Raw genomic sequence first — 23,962 nt, 5'->3', positions numbered from 1 at the left:
ACAAACATAACCCATAGGAGGCATAATGTAACAAGCTTGTCTCAGAAACTGAAGACGGGGCCATAAACACTTTTCTTTAAATATACAGAGGCAGAGAATAGACAGGTTTAGTTAAGAGTTGGGATAAGGCCATTCTGTCTTCATAAATCCCTATATGTCCATTCTTAACATGAAAGTGACCTAAATTACTGAGTGGGATACTCTTGACAAGCATCAAGGCTGCTGCACATGTTCTGCACAGGCAGTCTGAGCACTCCCAGTAAATCTGATGCATTCAGTAGAGGCTGGACTTACTGTACAGCACATAGTTACATGCTATGTGCTGAGAAGGTCCAAGGCTTCTTGCAAATGACAGATTTGCTTTGTACAGGCTGTAAAAGCACTTACCTTTCTGTGGACGAATCCTAGATGGACATGTGTCAATTCATCCCAAAGTAAATACCAGTATATTTCGCCATGAATCTCCTTGAATGGTAATTTAGTATGTTTTGGACTGTCGACTGATTGATTTTATCATACTGAAAGTCCTGTTACTCTGTTGTCCCAGGGTCGACTTGATGCACTGTGGGCGCTGTTACGACGACAGTACGACCGAGTCTCTTTGATGCGACCACAGCAAGGAGATGAGGTTGGTGTGTGGGAGCATGGCAGCTAGGGTGGGCAAAGAGGGGCACGTTAGAGCAAGGCTTTAGAGACAGATAAGCACTGATAATTCCAAGAGCTTAGCTAAAGAAAGCCATGCAGTCAAAAGAATGGTACAAGAAAAATAATGTTTGGGGAAAAAAGTGCTTTGAAAGGGGTATCACACCAGACAAGAAACGCTGCAGAAACACTGCTCTCCTGAAAGTACAATGAAGAATTTTGTAAGTATTCTGTGTGTTTGCAGTTGGAAGACAAGAACATGATGCAGATTTCATGCAGTTTTACCCCTCTGTAACAAAATTGCTCATCTTTCTTAAATCAAGCTGTTCGTAAGAGTGTGGCAATCACAGCACTAAAAATATATCAATTTTAAGTAACCATTGATAACTTCCAAGCACGTTGCTTCCTGTTGGTCAATATTCCTAGAGTAAAAAAGCAGCAAAAAGGTTTTTTAAAAAAAAGCATGCCAAATGCAGCATTCAGAGGAAGAAGGGAAGGAACTTGTGTTGCGGCCCTTTCTTCTGCAGGGTAATGACCCATGAAAAAGTGGCCTCCACAACAAAGACTGCTGTAGTTGGGAGTAGCAGGAATAGTTATTATTTGGACCTTTCTACAATAATGCTAGATCATTTACTTCTGGCTATTACACCTTAAGAAAGCTTTACTCTACATCACTGCATTTACTTTGGAAACTTATTTACCATTAAGCTATTTCAAATCTACTAGAATCATTCAGCTTCCTGTTTATGACACATTGAAGAGACTTAGGAGCAAACTATTTCCTCTGAGACATCAGCTTTTTCTCAGTAAACTGGCCCCAGACGGGCATGACAGACCAGGTTCTCAGACACTGTAAGGCAGCAGAACCCTGCTGAAAAGCCAGGCTATGTCAGTTTACATTTGCTGAGGATCTAGCCCAGCAGCTGAGCATTAGCTCACAGGGAGATGTATGAGGCTTATCTGAAGAACCAGAATTGTTCTTCCCAGTTTAATAGGGATGCTCTCCTTAGATCACTTTCTCTCTTGCCACTGGTACTGTGCCGCCTCTCTCCCTGCATGGCATCTGTAAGATGAGCTTCAGATCATTCTAATGTTCATCTTTGTCCCCCTTTGGTACCCAACTCAAAAAAGTGTCCCTTGCTCTCCTGCATAATATAGAGAGCTTGTCACTGGACTGTGAATTTTCTACCTGCTCAGCATCTGCTCTGGACTGCAGAGCAATGAAAGTGAAGAATGCGTTATCAAAGAAAACAGAAAGCCAGGAGAAGAGCTCAAAGAAATTGGATTAATGCTACAGAAACAGCGTGCCAGAACACTATTTTTGTAACATACACCATAAAAATGATGTACGAGAATTAGAGCAGCTAAAGGGAAGGAGTTACCTTTGAGAGGATGAGAGGCAACTAGTATTTAGATTATTTTTTCGGTGAATAGGATAAACTTTAGTACTGTTGTAAAGGAAGAAAGGCTGAGATTTATTTAGGACAAGACAGAGCAAGTGTTGGAAGGAACAGAATGATAAAGTGCAGTGCCAGAAATAGGGAGCCATGCTCTGTGTATAGTTCTGCAATACTGACCTTCTAGTTGTTGTGTTTGCAAGTTAAGTTATTTACTGCTTGCATGGATGAAACATATTACACATAGCAGAATTACATACAGTAAATCTACATGCAAAATAGTACAGCACAGTCTAACAAGTAAATTGAGTGTATAACAGAAATGTAGATGAAATAATAACTGAACAGGCTAAAGATCGTTGGTCAAGTTCTTTTTTGAGGAATTGTGACTATTAAGTCAGGTAGTTTCTATAAAAAATGCTGGGTAGAGAAGGCTTTTTTGAACCACTGAGAAGTCTGGATCAGTCTGGATTTCCTAGGAAGACACTGACCAGCATCTAGGTTATGATAAACAGAGGAGATAAGTATGTCAGTAACCCTCACAGAAAAAAAAAAAAAGTAGATTTTGCACAGAAGAATAATGATGTGACCTATAGCTCACTGAAAATGTACTTTCTGTCTGGCTGAGTTTTATGTCTTCAAAGGAAAATCTTACTCATAACTTGCTAGCTACAGATCCCTTGCTGTATCCCCTGCAGGCTTAAGCCAGTAAACAGACAAGCAGTAACGTGTGCATGGTGAGCCATGCATGCACACACACCGGAAGCACCGTCAGGGTAAGCGGTAGTCACAGTTGTTGTTTGTTTTTATTGCTTAGGAACTTGGTGGCTCCGGTTTGTACAAGAATTCACCACTGAATTCAAGTCCTTGATCAAGTAATTGAAATGTAGGCATGAAGTATCAAAGCAGAGAGCACTACTACTTCCTCCTCTCTCCCACCTTTTCCATGTTGCCAGCTAATGCTGAGGGTGGCCCAGTTTGAGGGCTGCCCGCAGTGCAGTCAGGAAGCTTTGATTGTGGACGGAACTCCTCCGAGTCATAAATTTTTCAGCTGGCAATCCGTGAGATTAGGGAAGCTTGTACAGGTGTGAGCTAGCAGGTTGTCGCCGACATCTGTTCAGAGCAGAGGCACAGGTCCTCAGCAGCCTGCAGCGAGGCTGCTGGATTGTCAGCAGATGTAGTTGAGAGTGGCAGAACAGTTTTGGTCTCACATTTGCCGCCTGGGGGCTGAAACACTAAAGGTAGAGTGGGGGTGGCCACAGCTGCGCTCCCAAACATGCCTCAGGCACAAATAAAGAGATCTAATATAGTTTGACTCTGTTGTGGTGGGGAGATGGGGACAGAGAGCCACTTCAGAGACAACTTAACGCTGCAACATCTGCCACCAAGTTTCCAGGGAGTGACAGGGGACAGCAGGTACAGATCGAAGTCCCCACATAAACAGCCTCCATTAAGTCATAAACTCTTTTGAAGGGCTCCCATCAAACATAGTGGAGTCCGCATCAGTAGACTGTTTTGTTTTCAAAGCAATGTTTTGTTTTCTGCACTAACAAGATAATTTATAAATGATGCATCACAATGCATTCATACTCTAATTTACAATTTCTTCCCTTTTTCATTAAATGGGTAAAGAAGAATAAAGCACGGCGCTTTTCAGGTTGTTTCATGAAGCACTTAGCTGTCCAAGGGTGTCGTGGTTTGATGTGAGGTTAGGATAACCTTCACATCACAGTGTTGTACTTCAACCGGGACACAGGGCTGAATGCACGTGCTCTCCCTGTGGCTCGCACAGGAGTGTCTGCCGTTGCTTCTGCACTGAAACGCCTCTAACTTTCACCGAGTTTGTTCCTGCAGGAGAAAGAAAATGGATTTACAGCATTGCTTGTACAGCATGCTTGGGCCCTGTTCTTTTAGCTATTTTTTTTTGATGCACAGATTAGCGCCTGAAGTTAAGACAGAGAATACCAAATCATTAGCTCAGACTGTCAATCGTGGAGTACTATAACCATTGTTAGAAGTCTGTGGCAGTAAGCACACTCAACCTTGCACTGTCCAAAGGAAAGCTCAGTATTCTGGAAAAAGAAGTGGATAATTGCAGTAACCAGGAGTACTGTAACTTTCAATTCCACAAAATGCTGTAATGGTGCGATAAATAGTTCATCATCTCAGATTGCACCAGAGCTGGTTGTTAGACAACAGCACACTACATGGTTGGGTAAAAGGTCGTGACAGAAGCGCAATCATCCCAGAGCAGGGGATATACCTTTGTGTATCTAGGACATGCTTTAAAAAAGCATTTTAGAAACCTGAGCTGCTGCAGACAGAGGAATTCTTGCAGTCCTCATTAGTTTACAAGCAGCTAGCTGTTTGCTGAGGGTTTTAGGCCCCTTAAAATGCACACGTGTGCATGATGGTTATTCGAGCTGTGCTGGCTACATGGGATCATGCCAATTAAGAAAGAAAAAGTCAAACTTTTCTGGGTGGAATGTGAATTTCTTACAGCTGTCAAATACTGTCTCTGCCATCCTGAAGAGCATTACAGTTTTCTTCACCCATGCTATATGAAGAAGCAAACGTTTTATTTGGCAGTCAGTTTTTGTCAATAACTGTTCATTTCATTGAGCAGGAATCAAAAGAGAAAAAAGCACATTTGTTTTCTTAATTTCTCAGAGCAACCTTTTATGGACTGCAGCAGAAGCAATTATATTTAATCACTACCTGGCTTCCAAGCTTTGGAGAGAGGGCAGTGTGTATCTAACCAAGCTCAGCCATAAAACACAACTCCCAGCTTGGGCATAGTGTTTATGTACAGTGGAGTCCAATGTAGTTTACGTTAATGTGGAATCTCTCATTAGTCCAGTTCACAGAAATACTGACTACCTTCAAGGAAAAGCAAGAAAGCCTACAGGTTAATTCAGCTGCTGCTCTCAAGAAGAGATGTGACAGCTTTAACTGTCTTGTGTGTCCAGATTTATGAACTAGTCCTATGCTCTTAACTAGATTAGTTCCTTTTCCATTAACTGCCAAAAGTAGGGCAGCTGTCCGAGCGGCTGGTTGTAAATTCGATAATGTCTGCCGTGTTAATCTGAAGGCTTTTCAGATAGAGAAGGCAGCAGATAACAGGATTAAAGTTGCACGACCCAGGGTTTTCACAGCCCGCGATGCGGGTGTAGGGAGATAGAGAATGACTTCTGTCATTAATCTTAATTGATTGCCAAGAGGTTTTAATCTGGGTTATTAATTAGGAGGGTCCTTAACATCCTGACTACACATCAACATCAGATGCTCCTTTGGGACTTTTGGGACGTATGGCCTATCTCATATTTACATTCACACAATTTACACGCACTTGTACATATTTCTGTATGAAGTACACAGACACACACACACCTATATATAGACATATATATTGTGTGTGCATGCCGATAGCTGCAGATGTATTTGCATGCACAGAGGCATTACGCTTCCTTTGCAAAACTAGATGAAAACGAAACAGCGCAGTGCACACAGACTACACTTATATAACAATAAACATGCATATCTCCATATGTGTTGATATGTATGTGTATCTATTTTTACTATTTATGCTGTTTACCTAGATTATCTTTTAAATGGAAATCTTTGATTTGCAAATTCATATTGCCTTAATGTTCAACAAAAGAGCAGCAGAGAATCACAGAATGGTTGAGGGTGGAAGGGACCTCTAGAGATCATCTAGTCCAACCCCCTGCTCAGGCAGGGACATGTTGCTATGTGCCTGTGGCCATACAAACACATACAAATCTCAAGAACAAACATTTTCATTTTATCTTTCACAATTTCTTTGAGTAAATGTTCAGGCCTTCACTTTTTTCTTTTTTTTTTCTTTTTATTTCTAAATGAATTGCTGTAGGACAGCCAGAATGGATAGACATATACCTATCCACAGCTACAGTGTAACTATGTAATAAATCCCAGTAACACTACTTTGATGTTTACCGAATGCATGAGGAAGGAGGATATGCAAGAGGAAATATTAAATTATAGATTGAGTATATAAACCAGGCAAGAAGAGAAAGTGCTGTGACAGAGTCCTGGCTTTTGAATTCTGTGTAGATTCAGGCTACACTATAAATATCTACAGGTCTTTCATTTACTTAGAGATGATTATTCACAAGATTAATCAGATGTTTAAAAAAGGAGGCCTCTTGTTTTAAGGTCTGTGTGATTGACAGTGGAAACTGTGCTTCTTGCTGAGAGCGCCAGGCCCTGCTGTGTCCGGCTTTACGAAGGAGGATGCAAGTACTGTGAGACATCAAGTGGTTAGTTAGAAGGAAATGCTCTTAAAGTGGTCACAGCAAACAAGAATTCTTTGCCATGTTTTGGTCTAGAAGTTCCAGCTGCTGAGTTTAGGGAGGGGAGAAATTTGGTTTAGCAGCAGGGAGGACTTACACACAAGTGACTACCACAAGGATTAAAACAGTTTTGCCTGGGAAGGACTTTGGCATCGCTTTGCTCACTTAAAGCCAGACCATGCAAAGCAGCGGTAGGAACCTCTATCAATGGAGATGCACATCAAACAACCTGAAACAACATTCTTAATTCCTTCCTTGGGTATTGTGTTGCCTCTTCAAACTGTTATCCACAACTTTTGTCCAGTTTCTTTAAAAAATTGCATTCTCTCTTCCATAGAGATGTGTTAACTCCTGTAATACCACACAGAGGCATCCCATAAAAAACTATACTTGCCAAAGATGCCTGTGAATCACAGATAAGAAAGAGGAACTCAAACTATTTGAAATCGCACTGTAGGTAATGCATACAATAAGAGTGAATGAATATGACAGTTATTTGTTAGAGGTGGATAGTGGGGAGGAAAAGGAAAAATGTTTGAAAAATTAGATTTATTGCTTCTAATTTTTATGTACTTTCATAATGCAAAATTATTATTATTTTTAGAAGTAATTCTTGCTTGTCCATAGTCCATAAGGTGCTACAGGTCCATTAAGAATAAACAAAAAATTAAACACTTGAGTGTTTAATATAGTAGCTTATAGTAACTTGGGTTATTTTAAAATAACTGAGTTTTCATACTCAATAATATTCTCTGAACAACTGAGCTTTAATGGCTTTACGGGTTGCTTTCAAGCAACATATACTTCTGATCTTCAGAGATATGTATATTTTGTATAAAGGAGAAAATTCTACCTAGCAAAAGAAGTGATTGTGCTGCATGTTGCCAGAGCCCAGTATATTTTTAAGTTCTAGCTGACATCCCTCCATAAATTACAATGTCTCAATACCTTTGAGTTTTGTGCCCCAACAGTGTGACATAATGATATGCCCTCATCCTTAACATTTATTTTTAATGTTGAATGTGCTGCTTTTTGATAGCTTGTGTCACAGCCTTCATGTAACTTAAAAACAGTCTTAAAAAAAATAATTCAATTACAAGTAATGGAGTTATTAATGCTGCTTCATGTCACTAAATATATATGGATACATATGATTCTGTTCCTTTCAAGTCACTCTGAAATGAATTTTGCAACTTCTGATAATTCTGGTGGACAAATGCTAAATGAAAATCAATCACTTCAATTTAAATAGGCTTCGCTCACGATCTTTCTTAAACAGCCTCTGTCGGACAGCTAACCAGATGATAAGTAACAGTTTCACTGACCTACAGCCTTTGAATCTTTAACATAACCCCCTAAGGACAGTGCTTCAATTACCATTGCATTACTGATACTCCAGGGCTCAGGATTCCTCACATACAAGGACTGCTTTATTTTTGATGCACATTTCTATCCATATTCTCCCACAATGTTAGTTTAATATTACTACTTACTCTTGTAATCCATACTTTGCAATTTAAATCAGTTTGATCAAATTAAAGAGCTTTAGATTTTCTTGGAATTTGTTATAACACTTTTTCCAATCGAAACAACAGAACTCCTTTAATGGTTTGAAATATAAATTTCTTTGTTGGATGCAAAATATTACTGTCTGATTGAAGAGGGTAAATGCAGGTGGGAAGTGCAGGGCAGCAGTAGAACATTTTATATCATTCTGTGCCGAAGTAGATGGGGGATATTTTATGTTGTATTATAGTATAGCATAAAATCTGCTAAAAGTTGTAAAATGATGGACAGGTATCTTTAGGGACCTGTAGAAAATGATCTCAGAAGAAAGTCAGTTGATGACTCATTGCTGAGAATTTTTGTAAGAGCCTAAGGGAGTTTGATACCCACTGAAATTCGGAGGGAATGAGGGAATTTAGTATGTGTCTTCACTGCATCACTTAAATTATGAAGCCAAATGCCTGATGCTAATCCTTACTGCATCTTCTTTGTGAAGTTTAAACAAAGGACAGTTAAACTGTCATCTGCCTAAAGCTAACACACAAGTGAACTCAGGTAGGTATTAGTGCAGAATTAGAGCATTTGCCCTTGCACACTACTGTAAGTTTAAGGCTTGCACTTGTGCAGTGCCTGGTGCAATAAGCATTTAAAGCTTCCTGACTCCATCTCTGTCGCTCCCCAGAGAGATTGCACTGGTGGTCAGATGCAGAGAGTATTTTGGTGGTTCCCTGGCTTCTGATTCAGAGCCTCTATCCCCTCTCTACTCAAATGAAGTGAATAGGGATTTAACCACGGAGTACTGCAGGAGAGAAGGCCTGCAAGAAAGCTCTTATTCCACGACTCCAATAGAAGAGAGAGAGAAGAAGGGGGCTAGGGGTGAAAGAAAGAACAAATTTCACTAAGTTTGGCCTTGCAAATGCGTATCAATGATTTGCACATGCAGCTGGCTGTTGATAGCTACCTGTCTGTTAACAGATTTGCAAGCCTTCAAAGTTGGTAAGAAAAAGTAGTAGAGAAGAGTCATTATACATTTTTCCTTGGAAGTCCTTATCACTTAGCACTTGCTTTTCTCATTTACAGGCATTAAAAGCATTCAGACCTACCAAGGTGAAATCCAGTTTAGCCTTCCTTTTTTTTTCCCCTCCAAATCAATTGTATGGCTTCAGGTCCAAATCTCTCCATGAAGTTTTGGGTCACTCTCTGGGGACCTGCCCCTGGGAGTATCGAGGCCAGTTGCATCGACTTAGCACATCTCCTACTCAGGACCAAATGAGTAAACAGCACAAAGCCATCAAGCTTGGAATAGCAGTTTTTGCCATTTTATGTTTTAAATTCTTGCCAAGTATAGCATATTTTTACTGAATAAAAGCCAGTTTATCTTTACCAGATAATTACAACTGTAGCTCAAATTTGCATTTTGACTTATAAAGGCTTGAGAGGTCTGGGTCATAAGGATATGAAAAATCCCCATCTTTCTTGCCATATTTTTCCTCTACTTCAGCTTGCCCAGCCTGTCCAGACCCAGGCTGTTCAGAGTGAGGCTAGCTGAAGCTTAACCTTGATGACAGATCCCTAGCAATAGCATTTGCCTCCCACATTGGATTTGATGATTTGCAATATGGAGTGCAAAGAGCAGTCTTCCTCCAAGGTTTATCTGCGGAGCAGCAAAGATAACTGGTCTCCAGCTGCACTAGTTATACTGTGCACAACAGGCACTGATTTATAGGGAGGTCCCTTGTTAAAGCTGAAGTTTCTGGCTAATTGTGGCTACTCTAGGCTTGGATCTGTAGTGGCTTATGCTGTGTTTATACTCAGCAGTGATTATGTAAACAATTTGTGAATGTGGCACTGAAGAATACCTTTGATTTAGGTCTGCCAGAAATTTGGGTTGAATATATTTTAATAGTTCAAAAGAAGCTATTTGGAAAAAAAAATCTTATTTTCCTCCTAATTTATATTTCCTGTGCTGATTATAATGAAAGGGCTTTTCTTAAAAGAGAGTCAGCCACATGCTCAGTTGGTGCTCCATGAATACTCTCTTAGGCATGTTTAGTGCATTTTTTTATGTCAGCCTTTCCTGATTTATAAAACTATAAATGTTTTGCCAAGGGGGAAAAATAGGATTTGGCTTAGAAAAACTCATGAGAAAACCAGTATACTAAATCAGTGCAGGGGGGAAATACTGTTTGAGGAAAATATGCTTTACTGACACACGTTTTCAAGAAAGAAAAGTAGAGAAATTTACCTTAAATCTGCTTTTCTACCCCAGTAGGCAGTTCCTGCTGGCATTTTCGGAATTGTTTGAAAGGATGAGAACAGCCCCCTTGAGTTTGGATTGTGAGAGTGGGTCTCTTAATGGTTTTCATAAACCCCATGGCTCTAATTGTTAATACCACTGAGATGCTGCTGATGAGTGGGATGCTTGTGAGTATTACAGTGATTGGGATTTTTTAAAATATCGGGCCTATTCAGGCAGAACCTCATTTCCGAATTTGTCAGAAGAAATGCTAAACAGGAGGGTCATTACAAAAGGGAAACATGAGGATGCGAGCTGTCCTAGCACCTATCATGAAGTGTATGTCAGCAGTACTGATCAATCTCTAAGCAAGACAGACCTGTTCGGTTTATTGAACCTGCCATGACTTTACACCGCAGTCCCCCTCACCACATATGGGCCGTAAGGTGTCTCTAGGGGAGACTGCAGGCACCCTGGGAGACGCTCCCAGATCTGCCATAGCCTTGTGGTTGCCAAAAGCACCAGGGTAGCGCACAGCAGCGAAGGGTGCTCCCTTCTCCTTTCCTACTCTGGATGGTTAGGGAGTGCATAGAACTACACTCAGAAGTTTTCATCTCATGCCTCTTGTAGTCTTGGTCTCCACCAAGATCATGACACAGGCACAAATGCTGCTGATTAGGGTGGCAGTATGAAATATGCACCAGAAAAAGCAGGAGGAAGATCTAAGAGAAATGGAAAACATGTCTTTGAACTAGCTATTTTTTGATTGCTGCTCGGCACATCTCAGCAGCTGCACCACTAACTGCAGCGTTGCTGCTCTGGGCAAAGCAGCAGGGCTTCCCCAGAGTGACAGTGGTGGTAATTAAGACACAGGAGATGGGGGCAGCAGGTTTCTAAGGGCTACAGTATTGGAGGAGGAAGACACAATAAAGAATGAAGCTAGTGATGGTACCTGACGTTTCTGCAGAGATGATGTGAACGCCAACTAATGAAGGCAAAACTGTTCTGAGGGTGCGGGCAGGAAGGGAGGCCTTTAGAGAGCTCTGTGAGCAATAGCTTAGTGACTCAGGCAGGAGCGTTCGCCTTCCCCATGCAGTGGGTCAAAATGGGAGGGAAACTCTAAAGCAGAGACAAGGATATTTGGTCAAAGAGGCACAACAAAGAGTCTTTTTTCCCCCCATAGCTTGCTTAAATGCAGTGCAATGTCATACTATGTCATGCCAGTGGTCTAATATCCACCACTCCCTGCAATCTTACTGCTTAGCAGAATCAGCTAGTAAGTAAAAAAGAGATAGTGACAGCATTTTTAAAATTAAGGAGTTTCTTCTCTGTAACACAACACAAAGGTGCAGTACTGTGGTGACGAGCCTTGCAGAGACGCTTACTACATACATTCATATCTGCCATGGAGCTTAAGGCGCAGACGTCTTACCTTGTGTACTGCACAAAAATCAAATGAAGTCCAATAAAAAGTCACATGTATTTATAAAAGTTAGCTTAGTTACAGAGTACTAAGTTACAGAGTATCATGTCATGGCAGGCTTTATGCTTAGGTGCCTAACATTATTCGCATGTGCTTCACATGCTGCAGTAGGCCTGTGCCATGTCCCTTCAGTCCTCCTCGGAGACACGATCATGGCAAGAGCGGCCAGCCCACCTGGGAGAGGGACAGCTGCTAGAGCTGACTGCAGCCCTTGTCAGCAGTAATGACCTGCAGTTGACACCTCATCCCAGTCGCCCTCCTTCAGAGTACAACTACTGCATCGAAATAATTACTGCCTGTCACCCTCTATTTCACAGGATTTCTCCAGCTAGTCGGCCCAGACATACAAGTGACATGTGACGGGGTACTAAACTAATGTTGACAATCGCTCTCCGTGAGTGGGCTGCCTTACATGTGTGTGTATATATATGTGTATACATACATAAACACTCATGCACACACATTTCATCTGTACATTCACTGAACAGCAAAAACATTCAGTTCCCTAGCATGCGCATGCCCTTCACTGGAGAGCAAGATAAACAACTGTCAAGGATATTTTAGTGGAGGGCCATTACAAAATTTTGAAGAGATGACACCGATATGAGTTCCTCCATCCCTTTTATTCCTTGGGCACTAACACTCCTGGACCACGCACGTCTCTGTGTGGAGCAGACCCTGTGGTATTGGCAGGTCATCCACAGTGGGAGAAGGGACAGGTATAGCCAGTGCGGGACAGGTATGGCCAGTGGTCTCACTGCACCTTTGCAACACTTTGCAATCAACCTGACAGCTATGGATACGGTTTTTTGTTTGGCTGTTGGACCAGCTGCTAGATCTGTACCAAGGAGAGGAATGCTCACAGGGAACACAACAAGTTCAGTAAAAAGTGCTGTCATGGCTGGCCCTTGTGGAGAGTCAACACTACACTAATCCTAACTGATGAGTCCTTAAAGAAAGAGGCTCCTTCCTCTTCACCTCTTCAGAACAGCAAGATAGAAAGGGACAAAGAGGACAAAACTATCATGGTTTCTGTGGTTTGAATCCTGATTCTGATGAACAAACATCCGTCTGCCACTACTGCATCCAATGCAGACCTCAGTCAAACAATTGCAGTCTGTGAGGAACTTCAGATAACCTGTCTTTTTCAGTACATGCTTGGATACAATTTATTTGTGATTCTGTCAAGCCTCACTTTCACTGGAGATCATCTGAAAGAGAAACTAGTTTGGCAGTACAAAATGACGAGTAAAAGAAAGCACAGTAATAGTGACAGCAAAGCGTGTTCTGTATTCACGGAAACTTTCAGTTTAGGATATGTCTCTCCCATTATGGTTCACTGTCTATCTAGTGGAGCCTGCAGTAAGAGATATTTTAGTAAGAGTAGTAATGCATCTATGATACTATTACTATAGGACCTGTATATGCAGTAGTGAAAGCAATCGGGGATTTCCTGTCTTCCTGTTCAGAGCTGATCATATAATTTGTATTTGGATGACTTCTGTTCTCTGGCCAGTAGTAAAATAATGATGATTGGTAGAAGAAGAGATGCTGAATCTCCTTTTGGCATAAGCAGGTGCTGCTCTGTTATATCAGTGGTGAGTTTAGTCCTATCCATTTTAGATTTTCCGGCTGATTTTTCCCCAGCCGTGCTACTCAAGTGTATTTTAAGGGTTCTTTGGTTTGTAAGTTTGTGAAGAACTTGACTCAGAGCTGAAAGCAATTATCAGTAGATATTAATTATTGAACATTCCTATACCTTCTGGAAAAGTTGTATCATCACTGGCAAGTGACCTTGTTAGAAGAGGGAGAGAGAAAGAGACATATAGTGCCTCCTGAGATCAAGTGGAGTGATGCGTATCAGGAGAAGACACTAAAGATTTATTGTCTGTGGCAAAAGAAACACAGATCTCTGCTTGTGCAGTAAGTGTTTTTGACATCATACACCGTAAAGAATGATTGGATACCCTAAGTTGAAAGGTCCCTTCACTGAAGGAAAATAATAGATGCTTTCATGTTGCTATTTGTATTAAGAGTGTTGGTTGTGTAGCTCTTTAGTCTTACTGGTCCTGGGAATTTTATGGTCCCTGTATTAAAGTAGGTTCAAGTTAAAAAGTGGAGGAGTAATCATAAAAAAAGATATCGAAAATATATCAACTTCAGGTAGAAAAAAAATTAAGTACAGAATATGTTTTTATGTTGATTTTTTGAAGCTTATATTTAGCAAACAAAACCCATACTGCTGTAGCCTTTCACAGCTGTTAGAATTGAAGACACTGGTTAACCTGAGAAGTCATTACGTTACTCCCATACCTACCATGAAACATGTGGCGATGCTCTTATTTATTACATTTGCAAGATTCCTCCAAACCCTGTCAGTTTATAGAGAAATTGAAGGTTGATTCGGCCTTTTGCAGCTTGTAGGTTGAGCTAGGTACCTTTTCTCCTTAAAGAATTTAAACAGATTCTTACGTGCCAGCTCTCTCACTTTACAAATGGTGGTTTACTTTATATAGGCAATTCATGAGTTGCCATCAAGTACTACGGTGAATATGAGGTACACTTAATAATGAGCTGTGCTTGCTATTGCTATGTGTTCCTAAAGGTATAGAAAGCATGGTTCAGTCTACTGAGCTGTAGGAGAACTTTTCCTTCCTCTCCTCAGTCTTCCGTATTTTGCTTTTACACTATGATTATCCCTCTTAACTTCCAATGCAATGGGTAGCTTATCCTCCTAATCTGTATTTTGATACGTTCTTCAGAAGATGAGGGGATAGCCCGCCAAATTAGTAATGCTGCTTAATGCTGGTTAATAATTACCTATTTCAATGCAACACAATGTATTTGCAACAAGAAGAATTTTTTTAGTTAAAATACGATGATTCAATTGCATTTTCCTTGTGCCTGTTGAACTCCAAGATGGTATGTCCCATTTTCTTGATTCTTAGACTTTATGTGACAATAGAAACATTATGCCTTCATTGTAGCGCTTCAGAAGTCCATAATGAGTACAGAATTACAGCAGCATGTTAATCCCATGAGGTGAAGAGGTCACGTGTGTGGAACTGTAAGAGAGCCAGTTCTGTGATACAAAGGTGGAAACCTAAGACAATGTGAAAAACTGTGAAGGCTGAAAACCTAGTGCTGCCAGTCTACCTGGCAGCGGGGAATGATTATCAGCCAAGAACTAGTTTATAGCCCTGCTGAAGACTGAGATCACTAATGAAGACAATGAGCTTTAAACAGCATTTAAGACAATAATACAAAGCCTTAGATAAGCAAGACCTTTAAAAAGCCTGATGAAAGCATATCAAGACCACCAGAACTGCCAATAATCTATTTACAGCACGATCTTTAAGAATTTAGAAAAAAAAATAACCTAGCTATCTATAATGGTAAAAAATACACACACACACACACAAACACATAGCCATTCTTGCCTCTAATGAAAGGAAAGGAGTGACTGCATGCTTAGGGTGCTTGGAGGTCAAACTCCAAAGCTTGGGCAGAAGTAGGAAACCAAGAAGTGGTTGAAGACATGAAAGATTTTTGCCAGAAGTGGTAGATCTGCTTAACCTGTTTAAGAGCTTAGCAGCCTATTGAAATTAAACTGCTCCTGTTGTGCCAAATCTTAAGTTTGCCCCACTCATGTGAACTCCCTTTTTAGCTACCAGTTTTGCTTGCCTTCCTTGCACTCAAAAAACCTGTCCTTTATTTCCTGGAGGAAAATATTTAAAACTTGTCATTTACTGGGGACAAAAGGTTGAAGAGGACAGATGAGTGCGAAGATTTTTTTGTATTTATTTATATATATTTCCTTTCTTTCTTCTCTCTCTTCATTGAAATGTGATATAGTAAAATTCAGAACTTTTTTCTCCTATTGCAGCATTTTTTAATGTTCAGGTGATATAATAATTTTTTAATGATTGTAATAGGAGTAATTATTCTTGCATAGTGCTCAATATATTAAGCATCCTGAATAACAAAGAAGTAGCCCTTAAAATAAGGCAGTCACTTCCTCTCCTTTTTAACCCTGTTAATTCCTCTGAAGGGATATGATCTGAAACTGAAAACTTAATATGGAAAGCATAAGAATGAGACTTGTTTCAAAAGTTTCTAGACATTCTGATGCTCGGTGTTATTAGTTCCTCTAAGGTCTAGGGCATGAATGAACCAGAGTAACAGCAGATTGTTAAAAACATCCCACTTGAATGCCTGAGCTAAAAAACGTGTAAGTTCTTAGCAGCAGCTCTGCGTGCTGCTTGCACACAGCCGCTAACACACTGAATCTCCTGAAGTCTTCCCAAAGTCATTTCGGGTAGGTGCTTGTTGACGGTCGCACATGCCACTACTTAGCGTCAGTTCTCGCTGTGTTTAGAGCACTATATTAAACTAGGACAAGCTAATGTTCCTTTTAAGGTGCTAATATAATTGGCTTTTAAAAAAGTATCTTGTATAGAATTCAGACACACAGTACAGTACTGATTACCTGTTCTCTTTCTTATATTTAGCTCTTAAAAGCTGGCCTTTTGGTACACATCAGCTTGGCTTATGAAGCTCTCTTGATATAGGTCTGGTGATGGGATTTTTGTACATCTCCATGTGCTCCTTCTGTCCATTATTTCTCCTGCTTTCTCCTCCTCCTGGCCTTTTTACAAATTGCCACCCTCGCAGCACTTCATGGTAGACAGAAATGCTTGAGAAAAGTGGAGGTGCCTTTTGAAGACCCGCCTTGGTGTGACCCAAGGACGGGACACAGAATCCCACCTGGGACTCCCACCACCTCACAGGGTCTCACACACGTGAATGCATCATGTCTGAGTGGGCTCAAAGTCAGGTAACAGATAAATTTATCCTCGTGAGGTTTCATCATCATTTTGTATTATAGCTATTATGGAGGAGAACAGGTACTGTATTTCCTTATTGCCACCAACAAGTTTGCAGTGATTTATTTTCATGCTTTGTAACTGAATTAAAATCTTAATTAAGCTTATGCCATTTTTTTCTTTCTAATTAGATATAGCCAAATCAGTTGTCTGTGGGAGGAAAAGTAAGAAAAAGGATAAAGAGCAGAAGCATTTTTTCCCTTGTCTGTACTTGTACTAGCAAAGCCTTAATGAGAATATCCTTTCAGAGATACCAAAAGGGTTTCTTTTTCCTCCTTTATTAATGTTAAGAATTATTCTCCCTGAAAACCTTAGGCCTGCTACCCAGTTATATCCAGAGGATTCTCAATAAAGGTTCAGTCTTGCTCCACTGAGCCTGAGAATGCCACTTGGTGACCTGTACCTTGTGGAGGCCAAAGGCAGACAGAAGCATCAAGAGAAAGGTTTTTCTGTTAACACATACGGCATCCATATAGAGGACCACACAGCAAGACTGTTATCTAACTGGATATAACCCACACCAAATATGACTGATCAAGAAGTCCTGTGCAGGTGCGGCCTGGCTATATTAGGGCACAGGGATAGCACAGTGCCACTGCCTGTTCTTCACCTCTAGATATACACCTTTTTCCTCACTTGCCCTCAGAAACTGCTGAGAACCCATGATGTGTTTCTGGTGAGGAGAAACCACTTGCCTGCACACCTCCTTAAAACACCGTGCGGCTACTTCAGTTCACCCCTTCTACACACAAATTAAGGAAGCTTCTTGGCACGCTTTCATTTACCAGAAGTGAAAATAAGAGAGAATGATGAGCACAGCTGCAATTGGATTTTACATTTCAGTCCTGAAGAAGAATGGGAAACCACTGTCTAAAATAACATCTGTTCCTCTTCTTATTTTAAATGCTTGTAACTGCTTTGGTATGGAACTTGGAGCCACCAGTTGCATGTACTGTGCACTGAGACTTGTTCATCACCACGACCAAGGTGCTTGTGAGCTCTCACCTGGGCGCTCACCGTGGCGTGGATGCAGTAAAGAGTGTGCTGCTCTCCACGAAACCTGACAGGAGTGTTTTTATTGACTGCTTCCTGGTGGGAACTCCCCACAAAGCTTTCTGAGACACCTGGAGATGACACATTGTAGCAATGAGTTTTTGAGGCCTAAAACAAATATAGCTTCCATTTAGAGCAAGAAATCCCAGGAAATCAATGGAGAGCTAGTAGAGAATGCCTGTGTGAGGCTGATTTGGTCTGCAGTAGTCCACAAATGCCTGTCTGGGTTTTGCAGCAGCAACCAAAAGCTGCCAGCTGTGAGGTTGCAAGGGTGAGCTCAGCAGGATTTCACTGGGTGCTCCCGCCAGGGGTATCACATCTTCCCGCTCTCGCATGTTGCACCCACAGCAAATGTTAAAAAGATTGCAGAGCTTCCTCCTAGCAAATTAAAAGTTTGTGCTAAGCTCTCCTAAAATACCAAATGCTGCTGTTAGTGAAATCTTTTAGCAATGAGTTAGTTTGGTTTTCTTGTGGTGTTACCCATTCCTTGCACGCTGCCTGTATGCATCCTTGGCCTTCAAAGGTTGCAGTTTTGTGGAGGAAATGGAAGCTGTCTGTCTTTTGGGAGATGATAACAAAGTTAACATACTTGTTTGAAGGGCACCAATTCCTTCCCGCCTTTTTTGAATTCACCAAAGCTTTTCATCAGGTTTATGGTGGTTTTGGGGGTAGGATTTCAGTGAAAGATAAACTTCGAAGTTTACCCTGTTATGCAACTTTAAAATTCCTATTTCTTACAAAAGTCTGCCTCTACAGTTTCATCAACATTTATATAATATGCTACTAATGAAGCCTTCATTCATGAATCTTAGGAAGAAACTTTTAAACCTGCGTAAGTGCTTGTTCCATGGCTTTCCCTGTGGAAACCTGAGTTACTCCCTTCACTTAAATCAGCTGTTTACTGAGAAGCTTTCTTCAAAGAGTCTCTCTTGCAGTCATAACTAAAAACACTTCTTTCCATATTAACCTCATCATTTGAGTTTAATCTGCACTATCCTATGGGAAAGCAGCAGCTCTGGCATGTGATTGTTTTAATGTCCAAGTGGCAGACTTTCCAACACACGAGCCCATCTCCAGCCTGACAGCTTACTCCAATTAAGGCTGGCACTCTGTCCTTTACTCATCCTCTTGTGCCTAGGTATTGCAGCACATATGGTACGTAACATTACGTGCTCATCGGAGACCTCTGCTGTACCTTTGCTTGAAAGAGAAATGAAATAAGAGGGGCAGGAAAGATTATGGCCTGATTCTAACTTGATTTTAGATCAGAGGATGTGCACCAGCTTTGTTGAGATACTCTGCCATGCAGGTGTGCATGAAAGAGAAGTGTCCATCCCCATAAATGTAGCCTAGACTGAAGGAGAATGCACTTCCTATGAGCAAATCTCATTATTTTAGTGCAATATGACAGGATTGAGATTTCTGAAGAAGCTTATGGGATGCAAAGTACTCCAGTGGGACTTGAAGACTTAAATTTCTTCTGTAAATCTCTCTCTTAACATTTGTGTGTTGACATTTTCTACTTAAGGGGCCTTTTGGAATCTTTTGCATTAATTTATAATGCTATAATAGTTAAGTTGCAAGCACTGCAGGAAAACTGTTTATTTTAAAGAAGACTTCACTTTGAAATCAGATTTGGTCCAGTACAGAGAGTGACCACATGCAACTTATCATGTCAGTTTTTCCTTTTATCGTTTTGATACACTTAACAGATGTGGGGTATTTCCTAACAATTTTTCACCCAAGTCTTTATATTTTACATGTGTTAATGAGGCATTATATGACAGTGTCAATGTTTTGTACATGGGGAACATAATGTTCCTATGCTAAATGGTACCTTAATGTAGCCCTGTTGATTTTAACAGGATTAGTCAAGACACACTATACCTTGCTGATGGCAGCTTCCATTCAGATTAGCTGAAGTATTTTGTTCATGTTATTCTCTGAGTTTACATCTTCAGAGGCTGTGGGAGCCTTTGGGCTTGAGTTGTTAATTTGCCCATTACAAGAGAGCCTGGCCCTTTGCTTATTTGTCAGTATTCGGCTGCAGAGGAAGCTGCACGGTCCAGCAGTTCCCGGCCAGCAAAATGGGGAGATTCAAGTGTTTTGTGTGGCGTGTTTTCTTAATTTGGGCATAAGCAATAGTAGTTCATTGACACTGGGCTTATATCCTGTATGCAATTCTGAAACTCAGAAACCTCAAATACTCTGCCTATGGGTAATTGGAGGTAAGAGTGTTTTAGAAATTCTAGATAGAAAAGCAAAGCGAGACTTAATAGGAGAATTTACACAAGATAGACAGTCTTTATTACATCTATTCACCTAGTACAATATATACTACATATTGTATATATTGTACTATATGCCCTATATGGATGTGCCCGCATCATTTTAAATGTTTAAAAATGATGCAGCTTAAATCAATGCTTTACTAGCTCTATCTGAATAAATATAAGCCATATTTAAAACTGTTAACGCAGCAGTCTTTACACATTTAACTACACTTGTTTGAAACTGTAATCTGAATTGTGCTAGTAATTACACTAATTAAACCTATATTTTATTTTAGTAAGAATGTTTTTATTTATAAGTTCATAATTTAACATTATGAGCTTTTGTCTTATAGCTTCACCCAGAAATAGCTTTCATCCCCAACAGTGACAGGATTTTAAAAAGCACCAATCTAGCCATATTCTAATTAAATTCACGCTTAAGTATGTGTGTATGTGTGTGTCTCCGGCTTTAGAAGATAATTGTGCACACCTCATTGCTTTTTACTTCTAAATGTTGCTGTGGCCATTTACCAGGTAATTTCTGAAGACAAGTTCTAAATTACCAGTAATATCATAAAGTTTAAAATATTCATACCTAGCTAGTGGATGAATGGGCATTTCCTCCTCCTCCTCTTCTCGCAAACAGGAGCAAATTAAACATTCATGAAAAATACTTAAAACAAAGCGGGGAAAAGAAAGTACTTTGAAGCCCTCTCAGGCAGAAAATTTTAAGTAAGTTTACTCTTCTGTACAATAAACAAGTTGTCACCATAGCAACAGCCACATAGCTTGTTTTTTATGTAACAGACCACAGTTCTTTGCTAAATTCACCAGTTAAAATTATCTTAAGTTCTTATCTTGATTTTAAGGTACTGTACCATCTCCCTGTTGCTAATAAGGAGCTCGTATAGTGACTCTTAATTTCTTTTTATTAATAATTATCTTTCAATTCTTTAGTCAGCTATGGTGAAGTAGAAAGCCAGGATGACCCTAATTTCTTCTAAATTTCTCCAAACTTTCTCCTCCTCCTCTTGTTGACACTCTAAGAACACAGGGCTGCCCTGAGGCCTGTTAGCCTGCACCCCTGCAGCAGCGCCGAGCTCTGCTGTTCTCTGTGGGCACCCACACCTCGGCACGGAGCAGATACGTTGGTGGGTGCCTGCAAGGCCTGGCCTTGGAAGCGCTGTGGATAAACTACAGCAGCCACGGATACAAAGGGCATTTGGGGAAAGCAGAGGACTGGGCCCTGCAGAAAGGCTGTGCACCTTAGAGGAGCACTTTGGCGTGGCCTAATGGAGCCAGGACGGTTCAGGGACTCTCCTAACGAGAAGCTTTCTGCCTCTAGTCCCAGTGTTGGAGGAAGGCACCAGAGCAGAGCTGTCTCCCCCGAGGGGAGCTGCTCCTTGGCTGGGCTAGGGAAGCTGCACACCTCCAGGTGCAGGGTAGCTTGCTCAGGATGTGGACGTGGCTGTGCCCAGAGGTGGCACCCGCCTGCTGCAGCCGCCCTCCCTGCCACCCTCAACAAACCAGCACTGAGGCTACCCATACTAATGCTGCTTGCTAGCACTTTTTTTTTTCCACATTTCAGTGCTGCAAGATGGATCACACCTAAGTGGCTGTGCTGGAATCAGACCGAGCACGCAGCACGCAGTGCACAGAGCACTTCTGCTCTGAACTTAGCTCGCTGCCTGGCACCGGTAAAGAAAGGCTGCTTCCATATGCACATGAGCAGGAGAACAGAGATGTCAGAGAGAAGGGCATTCAGGCCAGAAGACAGGAAGCCACATGTATGTCAGAGACGGATCATTTTAAATTCATATAACTGCAATTTTTTGGCAGTTCGAATATTTTTCAAGGGTTTAATGTCTGGATTCCTAAAATAAATGGACAGAGTTCCTTCCTTCACTTCATAGCTGACAACTAGCTCACCAACTGCGTATGGTGATACTTAGCTCTAAGCTCTGACAAGCCTTTTATATATGCTGCAAATGAAGAACCAGATGTTCACTGTCTCCACACCTCTTAAAAGTTAAGTTTCATGTCTGAAATTGTCCTCAAGGGTGGGCTTTTTCCTTTCTTCTCCTACCCATGTGTTAAAAAAAAAAACCCAAAACAACAAAAAAAAGCCCACAGAAGCTTTTGATAAGGAAGCAAACATATTTCTGTGGTGTAGGCTATTTTTTTTCAGTCTGCTGCTAGTTTTTAAATATAAAGTATAGCATATGTTTAACACAGAACATATGGAAAGAAAGAAAAAGCAAATCTTGAATTCCAAACATAGTATTCTTAGTAGAAAAGATACCACAGTGTGAAAGTGGTCATCCAGAACAAAAAGAAAAATATATTTATTATATATAAATATTTATAAAACCAGATCTAGTTCTTTTATTTTTGCTCATGTAAATCTGAATTAGGAGTCCTGTCGATGATGCAAAGTGTAAAGAGAAGAATGTGAACACATATTTGCAGAGTAGCAGATCAAAAAGAGCTACTGTTGCTTTCCTACCTTCCCTGCTGCCAGCTCCCTGTGCCCCAAGCCATTCAGGCTCCAGGGAAGGGATCCAAAGGCACGAGGTGGCTCTCGTGGCGCAGCCGGGAAGGGGCACATAGCCCTGAGGACATGAGAGCTGCCAGGGCAGCCCCGAGCGCCCCGCACGTGCCGCTGCCCGCAGAAGCCGCCAGCCGCGCTGCACCAGCCGCTGGGCTTGGCTTACCTGGACGCGGCTCGTCTGGCAAGAGCCCTCTTACAGGCCAAGGGTCCCCGTGCTACAGGCCACACAAGCCCCGGGACAAAAAGACAGCCCGTGCACATTCTGGTTATGCTTTGTAACTAGGGATTGCCAAAAAGAAAGCTTTGGATTAGGCAAAATGCTCCAGTTCCTTGGGAATCCTCGAGGAAGATTAGCATGCTGCTGCTCAGCATCACTCTTGGACTTTTATAGGGAATATTTTTTGTTTATAATGACACAGTAGAAGGCAACCATTAAAAAACTAACAACAAAACAAATACTTGCTTCACCCCTTATAGACAGGAATGAAATAGTAACAGGCTATTTCCCACCATTTTTTCCAATCAGATAATTCAGAGAAAAATAAAGTAACAACTCCAGCACAGTGACAACTGCATTCCTATATTGTCAATATTGCAAATAAGACTCAATATCAATACTAACTGATCAATTAAAAGCACTGCCAAGCCCACACTCTCTCCAACCAAACTGAAAGAAGACACAATGCAAAAGGACTATCCCCAATCCATAACGATTCCTCACATTCCAGCAGTTCCTTTCTTTAATGGCTTGCCAGCATATCTTCCCCTTAGCAAATGAGGGCACAGGAGAGTTTGTTTAAATTCCGTGACATAATAAACAGCTCCTATTTAGAAAGACTCAGAAAGGACACAGCAGATTTCAGCAGCGGTTGAAGGGAAGGGACATCAGTGCAGGTGTTCATGCTCACAAGGGTGTCTTCTTCCCGGAGCACCATTAGTGCCAGCAGCATCCTCACTGCCTCTCCCTACCACGCTTCTTTTTTCTTTCTCTTTTTTTTTTTTTTTTTTTTTTTTTTTGAGTGCACTTCCAGATAAATGCCAGTCATTTGGCCAGGGCTAACTCACAGAAGGTACAGCAGGCACAGATGGTACTAATGCATAAATGTAATCTAGCAAAAGGATGCCAACACGAACCCAGAAAAGGTTCCAAATAACTGCAGTGCACTTACAGGAATACAGTGATTGGCAAGGTGAAAGCTGAGATTTGCAAGAGCTTACTGTTCCCAAATCAACAATAGAAATTCTACAACAAATGAGCATATTTATTTATTAATTTATAAAATGCACTTAATACCAAGATCTTTGGGCACATGTATAATAAGTGCTCACCAAAAACCAAATTCATTATACAAATTATACCGATCAAAGTAAAAAAAGGGAAAAGTGGATAATGAAAAGCAATACAAAAATACTAATTCCCCAGCAGTTCCCCAGAAGGCTCCTGTGAGGAAATATAGGGAAGTGCTCAAAAGTCAGGAGGTCTGGACAGTGAGAAAGCACTGCCAGAAGCAAATGCTGCATGGATTGCACTGCAGACCAAACGTGTCTTGTCCTTTCTCAGGATTCAGAACATAAAAAGACCCATACCAAATCCTTTTTTA

The 23,962-nt window shown here is 41.0% G+C and overlaps 1 protein-coding gene across 1 annotated transcript in view; it reads left to right on the top strand.

Annotated features, from left to right (window-relative positions):
* Positions 1-23,962, top strand: part of ANTXR2 (ANTXR cell adhesion molecule 2) — a 103,955-nt gene that overhangs the window by 66,628 nt on the left and 13,365 nt on the right. Inside the window, exon 16 of the mRNA XM_088531655.1 lies at positions 548-628. Within this exon, the coding sequence (XP_088387781.1) occupies positions 548-628 (81 nt within the window). The remainder of the gene's footprint in view (positions 1-547; positions 629-23,962) is intronic.

The sequence above is a fragment of the Tinamus guttatus genome, unplaced genomic scaffold (genome assembly GCF_059628265.1).
Source record: "Tinamus guttatus ecotype Peru unplaced genomic scaffold, ASM5962826v1 Tinamus_guttatus_pri_ptg000423l, whole genome shotgun sequence".
NCBI lineage: Eukaryota > Metazoa > Chordata > Aves > Tinamiformes > Tinamidae > Tinamus > Tinamus guttatus.
Note: the sequence above shows the minus strand (reverse complement) of the source record. Positions and strands in the feature narration are given on the sequence as shown.